Below are 15200 nucleotides of genomic sequence, written 5' to 3'. Positions count from 1 at the left end.
AATTGAACTGCAATGCGCCGCTGACGTCGGACTTGTTTACATAAAGGAGAACGAACTCGATCGATGGCTTGAATGATTTGGAGTGACACAGATGGTTTGATAAACCTGTTATTTATGTTATAGTAATTTGAATAAATGTTAATGTTACATCAGGCCCGTTCTCAGCTTCTCGTTTTTGTTTATGTCACGTTAGCATACCGTATCGTTAGCCTGTTGTAGCTGGTTCATGCGTGTTTTTGGTGGTGGATTTTGTCAAATAAATTTCCCCCAAAATGTGACTTAAACTCCCGAGCGACTTATATATGTTTTTTTCCTCTATAGTGTGCGTTTTATGGCTGATGCGACATGTATTCCGGAGCGACTTTGAGTCCGAAAAATACGGTCGTTTTTAGTCTTACAAATAGATTATGAGTTTACATGAGGGTTTTCATATGTTTTGTTTAGTAATGGTGGTCCCTCTTTCTAAAGTGAAAAATTAACTGTTTTTCTTTTGGTATTCCAACCAAAAGGATTTTATTTCCTAATATGTCTCTATTATGCATTTCTTGACAATCAAATACAGTTCTCATGTGTCTTAATTGAAGGTCTGACTGGTTTCAGTAAAAATACACCGACGATAAAGAAATACAGCACACTTAACATCCACTTTCAAACTCCCCGGATCCCAGTAGGACACAACGCCCTTAGCATTTGCCTAAAGTGCCTAATTGGCGAGCCGGCTCTGCTGCAGGGCATGCCAACTTGAGAAAGGCTTTCAATTACCAGGGCAACTAGAAACAGAGCTCGGGAATGGCTACTTGTTGAGCCCAGAGTTTTAAAATGAGAGTACTAAATGAAGTGTCTGCAGCACATTTGAATATTCAAGTATGTGCCAGTTATTCTAAAAAAAATCAAAGTAAATATTCCAGCCCTGCTTAGCTTTTTGTTGAGATGTTATTCTTCGGGTTACTTTTCTGTCTTACAGTAGCTACCAAGTAATAGGCTTGCTTCGGCATTACAGAAAGTACACATAAAACGACAATAGGTTTTCCAGTAAATAAGTAATTAATGATCGGTTTAGCAAGAAAAAAAATAGATGCATTTGACCCTCCTATCTTAGTGTGGGCATATGTGCAGCCTGAAAGGGACATCTTTCATATCCATGGGCTTGAATGATGACAGCTGTGTGGGTCAGAACCTGAACCGGTTGCCAGCCAATCGCAGGGTACACAGAGACGAATAACCACACACTTTTTCTCTCACGCCTTGACATGACTCAAGTGACATGATTACAATTTTTTTGTTTGTTCGATTTAGATATGCATCATGGTGGCAGAAAGCTGAAAAAATACATGTGATTACTAGATCATATCCATATACTAGTGCTGTCACAATACCAACATTTTGATGGTGCTTAAAATACCTCAATACAGGTACCAAAACAATACCTTGATAAAAAATCTAAAAATCAGCAAAACTTGCAAAAATAAACTGACAATTCTTTAAAATATTTTTGGACATTATTATTAATTCAAAATATGAAGATATGCGTCATCAGAAAATAACATTTTGAACATTAATACTTCACATATAAACATCGTTCAACATTAGTGACCATAAAAATAATGCCTGGCTTTTTATGTAGTGTGACCATCCATCCATCCATCTTCTTCCGCTTATCCGAGGCCGGGTCTCGGAGGCAGCAGCTTTAGGAGGGACTCCCAGACTTCCTTCTCCCCAGCCACTTCATCCAGCTCATCCCGGGGAATCCCAAGGCGTTCCCAGGCCAGCCGAGAGACATAGTCTCTCCAGCGCATCCTGGGTCGTCCCCAGGGTCTCCTACCGGTGGGACATGCCCGGAACACCTCCCCAGGGAGGCGTCCAAGAGGCATCTTGATGAGATGCCCGAGCCACCTCATCTGGCTCCTCTCCACGTGGAGGAGCAGCGGCTCTACTCCGAGTCTCTCCCGGATAACCGAGCTCCTCACCCTATCTCTAACAGAGAGCCCGGACACCCTGCGGAGGAAACTCATTTCGGCCGCTTGTATCCTGGATCTCGTTCTTTCGGTCACGACCCATAGCTCGTGACCATAGGTGAGAGTAGGAGAATAGATTGACTGGTAAATCGAGAGCTTTGCCTTTTGGCTCAGCTCTCTCTTCATCACGAACGACCGGTACAGAGTCCGCATTACTGCCGACGCTGCACCGATCGCGGATCACCTGTCGATCTCACGCTCCATCCTGCCCTCACTCGTGAACAAGACCCCAAGATACTTGAACTCCTCCACTTGGGGCAGGATCTCATCCCCGATCCGGAAAGGGCATTCCACCCTTTTCCGACCGAGGACTATGGACTCGGATTCGGAGGTGCTGACCCTCATTCCAACCGCTTCACACTCACCTGCGAACCGCTCCAGTGAGAGCTGGAGATTACGGCCTGAAGAAGCCAACAGCATCACGTCATCTGCAAAAAGCAGAGATCCGGTCCACTGTTCCACGGCCAGGACGAAAGCCACACTGCTCCTCCTGAATCCGAGGTTCGACCTCCCGACGGACCCTCCTCTCCATCACTCCTGAATAGACCTTACCAGGGAGGGTGAGGAGTGTGATTCCCCTGTAATTGGAACACACCCTCCGGTCCCCCTTATTAAAGAGGGGAACCACCACCCCAGTCTGCCAATCCAGAGGCACTGTCCCCGATGTCCACGCAATGTTGTAGAGGCGTGTCAGCCATGACAGCCCCACAACATCCATAGCCTATAAGAACTCCGGGCGAATCTCATCCACCCCCGGGGCCCTGCCACCGAGGAGTTTTTTTAACTACCTCAGTGATTTCGACCCCAGAGATTGGAGAGTCCGCCTCTGAGTCTGCAGGCCCTCTTTCCACAATGGGAGGCGTGTCAGTGGAATTGAGGAGGTCTTCGAAGTATTCTCCCCACCGACTCACGACGTCCCGAGTCGAGGTCAGCAGCACACCATCTCCACTGTAAACAGTGTTGACCGTGCACTGCTTCCCCCTCCTGAGACGCCGGATGGTGGACCAGAATTTCCTCGAATCCGTCTGGAAGTCATTCCCCATGGCCTCACCAAACTCCCTCCACGCCCGGGTTCCGCTTGGCCATCCGGTACCTGTCAGCTGCCTCCAGAGTCCCGCAGGCCAAAACGGCCTGATAGGACTCCTTTTTCAGCTTGACGGCATCCCTTACCACTTACCGGGTTCGGGGATTGCCGCCACGATAGGCCCCAATGACCTTACGGCCACAGCTCCGGTCGGCTGCCTCAACAATTGAGGTGCGGAACATGGCCCACTCGGACTCAATGTCCCCCGCCTCCCCCTGGACGTGGGAAAAGCTCTGCTGGAGGGTGAGTGGAAGCTCTTCCTGACAGGGGATTCTGCCAGATGTTCCCAGCAGACCCTCACAGAGCGTTCAAAAGTACTACCCCAGGCGCTCGCCTTCGAGCCCCACCTCTAGGCCTAGCTCCAGAGGGGGGCCCCGGTGACCCGCGTCTGGGCGAGGGAAAACTAGGTTCATTTGTCTTTTTCATCATCAGGGGCTTGAGTGAGCCGTGCTTTGTCTGGCCCTTCACCTAGGACCCTTTTGCCATGGGTGACCCTACCAGGGGCATGAACCCCCAGACAACATGGTTCCTAGGATCATAGGGGCATGTAAACCCCTCCACCAAGATAAGGTGACGACTCACGGAGGGGATGTAGTGTGACGTCTACTGTAATATAGTATTGAGCAAGTTATGAAGATTGTCATGTCCAGAAATGCAGCTGTATAATATCCATCCTGTATGGACACCAAATTAGCCCCTTTGGAAGTTAAAAATGCACTTTTAATTTGAAAAGTGAGATCAATGCCTGCATTCTGTATAGATGTCAATTTACATGCATTTATGCATTCACTGTTTAAGCTATTACATTACATACCATATTAACCTATTTGACTGCAGTTCAAGTCAACTAGTGTTGATTTTAACAATACAGTTTCATTGTTAGTGTCAGGCAAATATGTTTATTTAATTGCTGATGAGCCAGTCGGGTTGCTTTAAGTGTGTGTCCGTGCGTGCGTGTTTGTGTGTGTGTTGTCCGCCCCCAACTAGTCAAATGCCCTGTCAAATTCTATGAATTGGTACAAAATAATTTACACTGTGACTTTTTTAGGGGACTGTAGTGTTAAATCGCAGCCTGAAACTGGATGCCAGTCAGCAAGGTGCTTAGCCAGTATTCCCACCTCGAGCCACGGTAGTTTTAAAACAAGCCTTATAGACAGACTTTGCCATGTCGGACACTTTGCTGTCCAAGAGTTCCAAAAAGTTCCGAATGACATTTAGCACATTATACGTTTCAATAAGCGATGCGACAGCGAGGCCTTCTCTGCTTGAAGCCAAGTTTTTTTTTTAAGGCGGTGAAAGCTGAACCATTTTGTCGTTTTCATGTTCTCACAGTGCACACATGTACAAGCACACCTGCCAAACACTTAAAGGCATTTCCCACATTTCAGTAGACAGTTTTTTTTTTTATCAGGTGCTAAAAAAATGATACCATGCCGCCGAAATATCAAGGTACTATACTGGTACCATTACCCTGTATAACACAGTGCATAAGTGAATAGCAAGGCATGCATAAAAATGATGTTGCTCAATGTTGCCACTTCTGTTTGTTTCCAGTGTGTAGTCGTTCAATGACATGAGCCCCTACTAAATGCATAGGCACAGTATCATCAGATATTGGTAACATTAAAGTATATTTAAATGGACTTTTAATAAATTGACTTGGATGTTCAAGAATCCAGATGGGATTTTTTACGTCATGATTATGTTTTAGCCTCTAAATTTTAAGGATTATTTTGTATATGAGATGCCTATGTCTATGTTTACATACTTAAATTGTCTTACTAACTACTGGATTTATATGCAAGAATTTCTGCCACTATTTTTTCTTGTCTGGGATCTTCTTTACCATTATTCTTCTTCCTCCTTTTTCTTCCTTCTTGTCTCTTCCATGTCTTTTATGTTCCTGATTTGTTCCTATCATCCATTATTTTATCCTTTTGTATTTACGTTGCTTTGCCACCTCATTGGTGCTCCTCTCCTCCATCTCCTGCTGCGATGCTCTCCCTCGTCTTCCCCGCATCTGGTCCCTCCCTCTACCCTGTATGAACCGTTCACAGAAGCCACACCCACTCAGTATAGACCTGTCCACACACCTCCTCCTCCCCGCCCGCCTCCTGCTCCGCCTGCTCCTTCTGGCACCCCTTTGACTTACTCCTCCTCCTCTGATCCCCCACCAGTGTCCCCCAGCCCAGGCGTTGCCCTTCCCTCTGCCCCCCGCGACCTGGTCCCTGTCCTAGTGTCCAGCCGATTTGTCCGACTCAGCTGGCGGCCCCCAGAGGACACCGGAGGATCTATACAGACCTACGGTGTTTATTACTCCCAAGATGGCATTGAGAGGTAAGACTGCTTTATTCGTCTTGATTCACTTTGTCTTTGATTCTACATCTGTAACTTCCAGCCAAAGAGTTTCATGTATCACATGATCAGTTGATCTATACGAACACATTTGTTTCGGCTTCCATCTTTCAAAAACATTTTACTGCTTTCCTGACACTAAAATATGATCATTTTTCAACTGTATGTAAAATGAAAATACTTCCTATTTCAAAGCAGACGTGTCCATCAAAATTGGTATGTGAGTCAAAGTTTATAGAGGGCTTTTATCTACATGGGAAAAGTCTGAACACTTTGTTAAGCTAAATGAGAGCAAATACAAAAAGGCTGCATTTAATTTTTTGTTCAATATAAGATTATACGTGAGTACACGTCACCTGTGTGCTTATTATCATTTTATATATAATGAGAAAGTGGAGCCTCGGTTTTCGAACGTCTCGGTTCTCGAACAATTCGGTATTCGAACAAAAAAATCGAGAATTTGTTGCTTCGGATGTCGGACGAAATTTGGTTGTCGAACCTCGCGAGATGAGCTGAGAGGACCCGCATGCCAACTGACTCCGTTCGTTATTACATTCTCGTTACTCTGAGGATTGAATCAACTCTAATCATAAAGCCAAATAAAGCCAAATAAAGCAAGTGGGAGCAGTAAAGCCATCCTAAAACACAAAGACGCTCCTAAAGCAATGTGACAATAAGCGCCCGGCGCGCTGCGGTTGCGCGATCGGACCAAATTAAGCTCCCTGCGCACTGAGGTCCACTTAAATTTTGGAAAGTCCATTAGGGCTTTCATAATATTTTCAAAATTTTAGCGACCGCTCTGTCACAATAATACGACCAGCGCGGTGCAGTTGCGCGGTCGGGGGCGCGCTACGGTTGCGCGATCGGACAAAATTAAGCTCCCTGTGCACTGAGGTCCACTTAAATTTTGGAAAGTACATCAGGACTTTAAAAATATTTTCTAAATTTCAGCGACGCTCTGTCACAATAATATAATATTTATAATTAATATGAATGAATATATATATATATCAGATGTACTACAGCTTTGTCAGTTTGCCGTCATCGGGCAGTAGGCGGGGGACACCCTGAACTGGTTGCCAGCCAATCGCAGGGCACACAGAGACAAACAACCATCGGCACTCGCACACACACCTAGGGGCAATTTGGAGTGCTCAATCGGCCTACCAAGCATGTTTTTGGGAGTGCCCGGAGAAAACCCACGCAGGCACGGGGAGAACATGCAAACTCCACACAGGGAGGGCCGGAGGTGGAATCGACCCGCACCCTCCTAACTGTGAGGCGGACGTGCTACCCAGTGCGCCACCAAGCTGCCTATTGTCAGTTTCCCATTATCCACAATTTACAATTCGAGGTTTCCAACAACCAAAATATCGCAGTCATGGCGGCTGTCTCGAGAGATAGAAAAATCAGTTCAAACAGTCAGAGGGCAGCTATTGTAACTTGATAAACCATTGCCCTTCAACAAAAGACAGGCTTTACTAAAAAGATGAAAATTAAATTGGGGGGAAGTGCACAACATCTCTCCTTTAGTGATTCTTTCAGAACACGTTGAATAAAGCTCTATTTTTTGGGGAAGGACTCTTTTTTTTTTCCTCTCCAGCATGCTTGTGCCTCAGTTGCACAAAATAATGATTGGATGAGTTTGGTGTCGAAGAACTCGATTGGCCCACTCATAGCCCTGACATCTTGTGCATAGAATGAAGGAATTGTGAACTAGGCCTCATCCTTAGTACCCTCTGACTGATGTTCTCTCTGACATCAAGCCATTATGACTGAACATTTTCCACTTTCACTCTTAGTAAATAGAATGGAAATAATCCTTAATCATCAAACCTAACGTCCAGATAGGTATAGAGATGTATGTATTGTACTACTGCTTTGCCAGGGATGTAAAGAATGCAAGATAATGCTTATGTTGCCCTAGATAAAACTAAATCTGTTGTCTTAATTTGCCAAGTGCAGAGCTATCAATACTATGCTCAGATGATTTCACCCTGGGGCCTATTTTAATGCTGACTTTCCACCATCTCTGTTCAAAAGAGCAATAAAGAAAAGCTTGTGCTATAGCTCTGATCCATGAGGAGAACTTAACAGCTTCAATTAATTGAGCGCTAAGTAAATGTGGACTGCAAATGAAAAGGTAATCAAAGTTTTAGTATCAATGTTAACACCTTCCTTGTTTGGAGTTGGTTGGCAGTTATTTTGGGAGAGATGTTCAAACTTTGTGTGCTGCCTACTCAAAGATCTAAGGAGGTGGGGTCACTTTAACAGTCCACCTTTATTTGAACTCTTAAAACCAACTGTAGCTGTAAGTGTGCCATAGACAGACGGACAGACAGAAAAAAAAGATTACCAATTAATCGGCGGACTAATGTTAATAATACATATGTATTATATGTATTTTTTGTCACTTCCAACAACTATATGACCTAAAGATATAACAGTTCTACTTTCAACTGTCTAACATTTTAATTTTCAAACAGAGAGATGTAGGGACAAATTATGCAAAAAAAATAAGAGATCAAAACATCTCAACTATGTCGAAATTATTTAACTAAAATAAAAAAAAACCTTTTTTTTTGGACTGAAAGTCACTCTGGAGTACAAGTCGCATCAGCCATAAAATGCACAATAAAGAGGGAAAAAAACATGTATAAGTCACACGGGTGTTGCATTTTGAGGGAAATTTATTTGACAAAATCCAACACCAAGTACAGACATGAACCAGCAAAAAACAGGCTAAACGATACGGTATGCTAACGTGATATAAACACAAACGAGGAACAGAGAATGGGCCTGACGTAACATTAACAGTTATTCAAATAACTATAACATAAATAGTACATTTTTCAAACCATCTGTGTCACTCCAAATCCATCGATCGAATCCTTCGTCCTTTCTGCAAACAACATCACGTGTGTGGCGTGCCGCTGACGTCGGACTCGTCGTCTGCTGCATTTCAAATTATTCCACAGGCCCATATAACGATATATAAACTATATATCAAATAACTATAATATAAACAACAATGTTATCAAAACGTCTGTATCACTCCAAATCATTAAATTCATTGATCGAATTCTTTGTCCTTTATGTAAACAACGGCGCGTGTGGCACGCTGCTGACGTCGGACTCGTCGTCAATTGCAGTTCAAATTATTCCACAGGCCCATATAACAATATATAAACAAAATATCAAATAACAATAATATAAACAACAATTTTATCTAACCATCCGTGTTACTCCAAATCATTAAATCCATCGGAATCTTCATCTTGTGTCACTTTAAAAACAACAACAACACAGCTGTTGACTCTGGAACTACGTGTGCCGCTGACGTCAGACTAGATGTATCAAATAAATGTAGTGTAAACAACAATTTTAACGAACCATCTGAGTCACTCCAAATCATTAAATCCATTACAATCTTCATCCACTGTGTCACTTAAAAATACAAAAAAAAACAGCTGTTGACTGCGGAACTACGTGCGCCGCTGACGTCAGTCTTGTCGTCAGCCTCGTCGTCAGCCTCGTCGTCAGCCTCGTCGTCAATTGCGGCTGCAACTATTCCACTGATCTACATACATAACTATATTGGTGCGTTACCAAAGTGCCGGGCAAGACATGGGTTTGGTAACCGGCTTTTTATTTCACAAAACAAGAGCTCAACATATGAGCCAACACAGTGCTATAAGCAAGCGCCCTGAATCACTCCCCCCCCCCCTCCCCGCTGCCTTCACAGCCTTGCTAAACAATTGGAAACTACTTAGGTCTAACAGCATAGATGTTGCTACTCTAAATAAACTATATATCAAATAACTATAACATAATTAACAAGTTTATTGAACCATCTATGTCACTCCAAATCATAAAATATCCTGACTCTGGAAGTCAGTGAATGGAACTCATTGTCAGTGAGGCTCCAATTATTCCTCAGCCATAGTGCGCCCTCATGCGGTTTAAAGTGAAAATAGCATGTGAAGTGATCAACTATACTAGTAAGTCAGTAATGTATTAATGATCAAGTAAAAATTTGTGAAGAATTACACTTATAAGTCGCTCCTTAGTATAAGTCCCTCCTCCCACCCAAACTATGAAAAAAAAGTGACTTATAGTCCGAAAAATACGATAATAATTTTATAACTTAAAAGTGCTACATAGTGGAAGTAATGTTCAGGTGGAACAACTTTTGCAGTGCAAGAAAACAAAAGCTGTGTACCAGGTTATAGATGCTTTCTGTACCTCTGGAATAGTACTGTAATAACGTGAAAATAATAAGATATCTTGTTTTAATGACTTTTGGCTGGTTCAAAAAGTAGTTGAATCTATGCTGTAGTCTTGAAAGTGCATAAACCCATTGTCTTAAAGTCCATAGAAAGGACTTATAGTGTAAGTGGTGTATACTAACGGTATGTCAGAGACGGTACTTATATCCCTTCATTACAGCTCTGCTGCACACAGCAGCTCTGAACGTTTAGTAAAAACTCTCTGGATGACATTGGCAAGTCCCCCGCTGATGTTAAATGGTAACCTCTGACAGTTGGGAGCTCCAGCTGAATGCTTTCACATCCAGGCTTTTAAGCTATGTTACCTGAGGGACTGAGTTGCCTGCAGTATTTTAGGAATCTAAGTGATAGGATGCACTGTAGAGCCTTTCAGTTTTCACCATGAAACATCACAAAATATGTCAATCGTAAAGACTTGGAAAAAAAAGGCAGAATATGCAGACGCTTTTGTCAGTACTAATAACTTGCATGAAAGAAGAGGGGTGTGAGGAAGATATGGAGAGTAAATGTTCCGGTTAAATAAAATCCACAAATACAAGAGGGCAAATGAAATGGAGAAGAGGGCAAAATATTTATTTCCTGAAAAAATCCAATTTATTACAAAAAACATATATATATATATATATATATATATATATATATATATATATATATATATATATATATATATATATATATATATATATATATATATGTATGTATGTATGTATGTATATGTTTATATATATAAGAATATATATATATATATGTATGTATGTATGTATATGTTTATATATATAAGAATATATATATATATATATATATATATATATTCTTTTTTCTTAAGAAATTTATTTTACGCTACAATATATGGACGATATTTGAATCAATACCTTCTTATCGTGATTACAATTTAATTCCTTGATGAATAATATAATGTTCGTGATATTTAACAAGGTTTTCTTTTTTGGACGTAAATGAAAAAAAAAATGTCTCTTTGCTGGATCCCAAAACATTAACCCTGCATTTGTCATTGTTTTCCTTCACCTTTTCAGCATTATAAGAGTGATATGCTTGATTGAACCAATCAATATGTTTTGGGCAGGATCTTGACAAGTTCAATTCGATTATTCGAGATGCACATAATTATGTGGTGTCAAGCATAATCAGAACTCCGGTCCTCAACTCCTATCCAGCCTGTTTTAGGTGCAACTCTACTACAACACGCCTGATTCACCTCATCAACAAGCTCTGTAAAAGCCTTATAACAATCCTGATGATTTGAATCAGGTGTGTTGCAGTGGGGATACATCTAAAACAGGCTGGATAGGGGCCCTCGAGGACCGAATTTGGTGACCCGTGTTCTCCAACTTCCAAAGGTAGGCATGAGCACTCCGCATGCTCTTTATTTAAAACTGCCCTAGGGTTTTTTATATCCAACCCTCCCTGTGTGAAGTTTGCATGTTCTCCCCGTGCCCGCGTGGGTTTTCTCCAGGCACTCCGGTTTCCTTCCACATCCCAAAAACATGCTTGGTCGGCCAATTGAGCACTCCAAATTGTCCCTAGGTATGAATGCGAGTGTGGATGGTTGTCCGACTCTGTGTGCACTGTGATTGGCTGGCAACCAATTCAATTCACCAACCCTGCCTACTGCCCAATGACTGCTGGGATAGGCTCCAGCACGCCCGTGAACCTCGTGGGGACAAGTGGTACAGAAAATGAATAGATGGATGGTTGGACATATACTGTATTTTCCGGACTATAAATTGCTCTGGAGTACAAGTCGCACCGCCATAAAATGCATAATAAAGAAGATAAAAAAACGTTTTATAAGTCGCACCGGAGTACAAGTCGTATTTTCGGGGGGACTTTATTTGACAAAATCCAACACCAGGAAGAGACATGAATATGCAACAACATCCTAAATGATACGGTATGCTTACGTTTCAGAAACACAAATGAGGAACTGAGAACGTGCCTGACGTAACATATTAAGTCATTCAAATAACTATAACATAAAAACAAGTTTATCAAACCAACTGTGTCACTCAAAATCATTATAGGATGAAAATTTCGACGGACCTTCATCCTTTGTGTCACTTATAAACGCTGCTGACTCCGGAAATAGATGCGGCGCTGACGTCGGACTTAACATCAGTTGCGGTTCCAATTATTCCACAGGCGCGTATAACTATCCATCCATTTTCTGAACCGCTTTGTCCCCACGGGGGTCGCGGGCGTGCCGGAGCCTATCCCAGCCGTCATCGGGCAGCAGGCGGGGGACACCCTGAACCGGTTGCCAGCCAATCGCAGGGCACACAGAGACGAACAACCATCCGCACTCGCAGTCATGCCTAGGGACAATTTAGAGTCTTCAATCGGCCTACCAAGCATGTTTTGGGGATGTGGGAGGAAACCGGAGTGCCCGGAGAAAACCCACGCGGGCTGTATGCTGAAAACTTTTATTTCCATCAAATGATGTGGCGTCCTTTTGTTCCTGAGACATTAAACTGTCCATATCAGTATAGATAAATTGAAATTTAAATCTGATGTGTTTTCAAAGTGTTCCTTTATTTTTTTTAGCAGTGTATGTATGTGTATATATAAGAGAAATTATTTGAAACGTATGCTTATATCAGCCTCTCCCCTGATTGTGCATGACTGGTAGTGTCGTGCAAGTGTCAGGTACCAGCACTAATGATCTGCTGCACTGTGGTAAGTGCTGTTTCATCAGTCGCGGTTGCCATCCACCTCCAGCACCGAGGCACTTTTTTGGCTTCAGTTGTGGCGCTGTGTGAATAACTGTGCGGCTCCTTCTAGCTTGGTGACCGGATGCCTTTGGTGGAGTGAATTCTTCACAGTCTCCGTTAGTTTTCCCCAGTGGTCCCTTTGTGAAATTGTTTGCAGTTTTACTGTTGCGGTACAGCAACATTGGAATGGAGAAAGGCTCCTGCACTCGCATTCTTACTGTTTTGTTGAGTTTCAGTTTTGTGTCGTGTCTTTAAAAAGCACTATATTTTCTTCTGCTGCCATTTTTTGTTTTGTTTTTGTTTTTTTGTATGCCAAAAATACAAAAATCTTTAAAAAAAAAACATATTGTCGGAATAGGCAGATATGACAAATTTTCTCAATAAAAACAAAACAATCTGACAATATTGTAACTCCGCTTCCGTAAAAAACTAAAATTGAATTATATAAAATCGGCCAGTTACTGTATTTATTCAGTTAGCAATGATGAAGACCAACTCACAGACACTGACTTACCTTCAAAATGATCTGAGTTTAAATATTCACTACAGAAAACAAGACGCACAGAAGCAGCTACATGGCAGGTGGCCTTATGTCTTGCTAGAGCAGACATGTAATAATGGGAAACTAACGGCCTCGAAAGTGCACAGATGGTTCACATAGTCTTTTGTGAGAGAAGATGATCAGCTGCTGATTAACAACCTTGGTGCATTTCATAATGCTTGACCTGTTCTGTCTGAACAAGTGGAGGAGGGGATGTGTTATACATTGCTGAAATAAATCGTGATTAGAACTGCTCTTACTGCTAGAACTGTCCCAAGCCAATCAGCGGCAAGGATACAGATCAACATCTTCCTATAGGTCTTTTCCATCTCCTCTTCCGGCCAATAGTGTGCTGTAAAGTCATATAGGCAGATAAAGCCCAAGTGTCGCCGCAAAAAGCCGCGATGCGCTGAAATATCTGAAATAGCAGTATTTAATCATCTAAAAAACCGCGAAGCCGTGAAAGACGAACCGCAAAATAGCAAGGGATCACTGTATACAATTTAAAAAGAAAACCATCAATGCAATGTCTGGAACGACAGCAAAATGCAACTATAGTTTCATAGTAATCATAGTTTGGTTTTACTGTCCAAATACTGTCTATGGTAAAACAGGGAGGGAATTTGTCTCTGGTACACTGACAGAGCTAGAAGGAGGCCAAGGGCGTACCGTCCCCCACTGAAATATGGTTGGAAAAAGTGGGAAAAAAATTCCTCGCTCTATAATCACTATAATATAGTCACTATAATACAATAGCAAAAATGGAACTTTCTTTCTTTCTTTCTTTCTTTCTTTCTTTCTTTCTTTCTTTCTTTCTTTCTTTCTTTCTTTCTTTCTTTCTTACTTTCTTTCTTTCTTTCTTTCTTTCTTTTTGTCTGTCTGTCTGTCTGTCTGTCTGTCTCTCTCTCTCTCTCTCTCCCTCCCTCCCTCCCTCCCTCCCTCCCTCCCTTCCTTCCTTCCTTCCTTCCTTCCTTCCTTCCTTCCTTCCTTCCTTCCAAAAGATTGTCTTGGAAATTTTGTGGGTAGTGTTTAAAAAAAAATTATGTGTAATAGTTGCACCATATTCCAAGCGCTAATGAAATGTAAAATGCTAAACTTTTTAAGTGTAATAAATCATCGTATATTATTATGGGATGCCAGGCTTGAGCACCTGCTTTGAACACAGCTAGTTGACTGAGATAGATTGGTGACTATGTAAAAGTCATAAGCGTGATATTCACATTCTCATTTCACGTCTCATCAACAGAAACAGACATGAACACTAAACTTTCTTGTCAGCAATGACATGCGGGAAATTAAAATGTATTAATTTTGAATACGGTTTACAGCCGTACAATGCTGTTCAGTATTTTTAAACAGTTAATCTACATCTCTAAAGACATCATGAAGTCCAAAAATGGATTCCCCTCATCTTTTTCTCTAGGCGGTGCAAGAAATGCAGTTTGAATGACTCATCTCTGCTTTGGTAATTAATTGCGAGAATGCAGTGATGCTGTAATCATTGGATTAACTGTAGTTACTGGGCGTTTGGCTAGATTACACCTAGATTATCTGCGTTGTTACCAAAAAAAATGTGGTTGTCTTTTTAATGTTGCGGAATTTTAGAATAGGACATTAATTTTGTCATTTTTCAACAGGCTAAATGGAATATTAGAACATTGGACAGTCAAGGCCATCTAGCTGAGTCCTAAATGCAAATGACAGTCTCCAACATGATCGTATTTGAGAAAGAAATTGAATCTTGATATGTTGAATGACAAAATTAGCTTTATTGTTTTCCTGTTACAGGGAGAGGTCCGTAAATGTGTCGGAGCCTGAGTCTTTGGAGCTGATGGTTTCCAACCTGAAGCCAGAGGAGACTTATAGCTTCAGAGTCATTGCTTACAATGATGTCGGACCAGGAAAAAGTTCCAGCGCCTTGAGGATCACAACCAAACCAGACCGTGAGCTTGTTTTTTGATTTCTTTTCTCTTGTGTGTTTATGATCTATACGCTTTGTTATTACACTGAGTTTGTCTTGTTAAAAAAAAAAAAAAAAAGGAATTTAGCTTAGAGTGAAATTACAAGTCAATTATTGCAATGTTTATCAAACATAAGGAGAAGATAAGTTTGGGTTGGAGTTAATATTCAGTCTGGAATTCAAAATATTAGAATTTCTTAAAATGTGTTTTCACGTTATTCAACAAC

General features: G+C 41.7%; 1 protein-coding gene across 1 annotated transcript in view; it reads left to right on the top strand.

The window, feature by feature from the left end:
* dcc (DCC netrin 1 receptor) overlaps positions 1-15200 on the top strand; it is a 212975-nt gene that overhangs the window by 111918 nt on the left and 85857 nt on the right. The window contains exons 8-9 of the mRNA XM_085926817.1: positions 5157-5436; positions 14802-14956. Of these exons, the coding sequence (XP_085782943.1) occupies positions 5157-5436; positions 14802-14956 (435 nt within the window). The remainder of the gene's footprint in view (positions 1-5156; positions 5437-14801; positions 14957-15200) is intronic.

Source organism: Syngnathus leptorhynchus, chromosome 12 (assembly GCF_054491065.1).
Source record: "Syngnathus leptorhynchus isolate UIUO chromosome 12, UIUO_Slep, whole genome shotgun sequence".
NCBI classification, from domain to species: domain Eukaryota; kingdom Metazoa; phylum Chordata; class Actinopteri; order Syngnathiformes; family Syngnathidae; genus Syngnathus; species Syngnathus leptorhynchus.
This window is presented reverse-complemented; position numbering and strand designations above follow the sequence as displayed.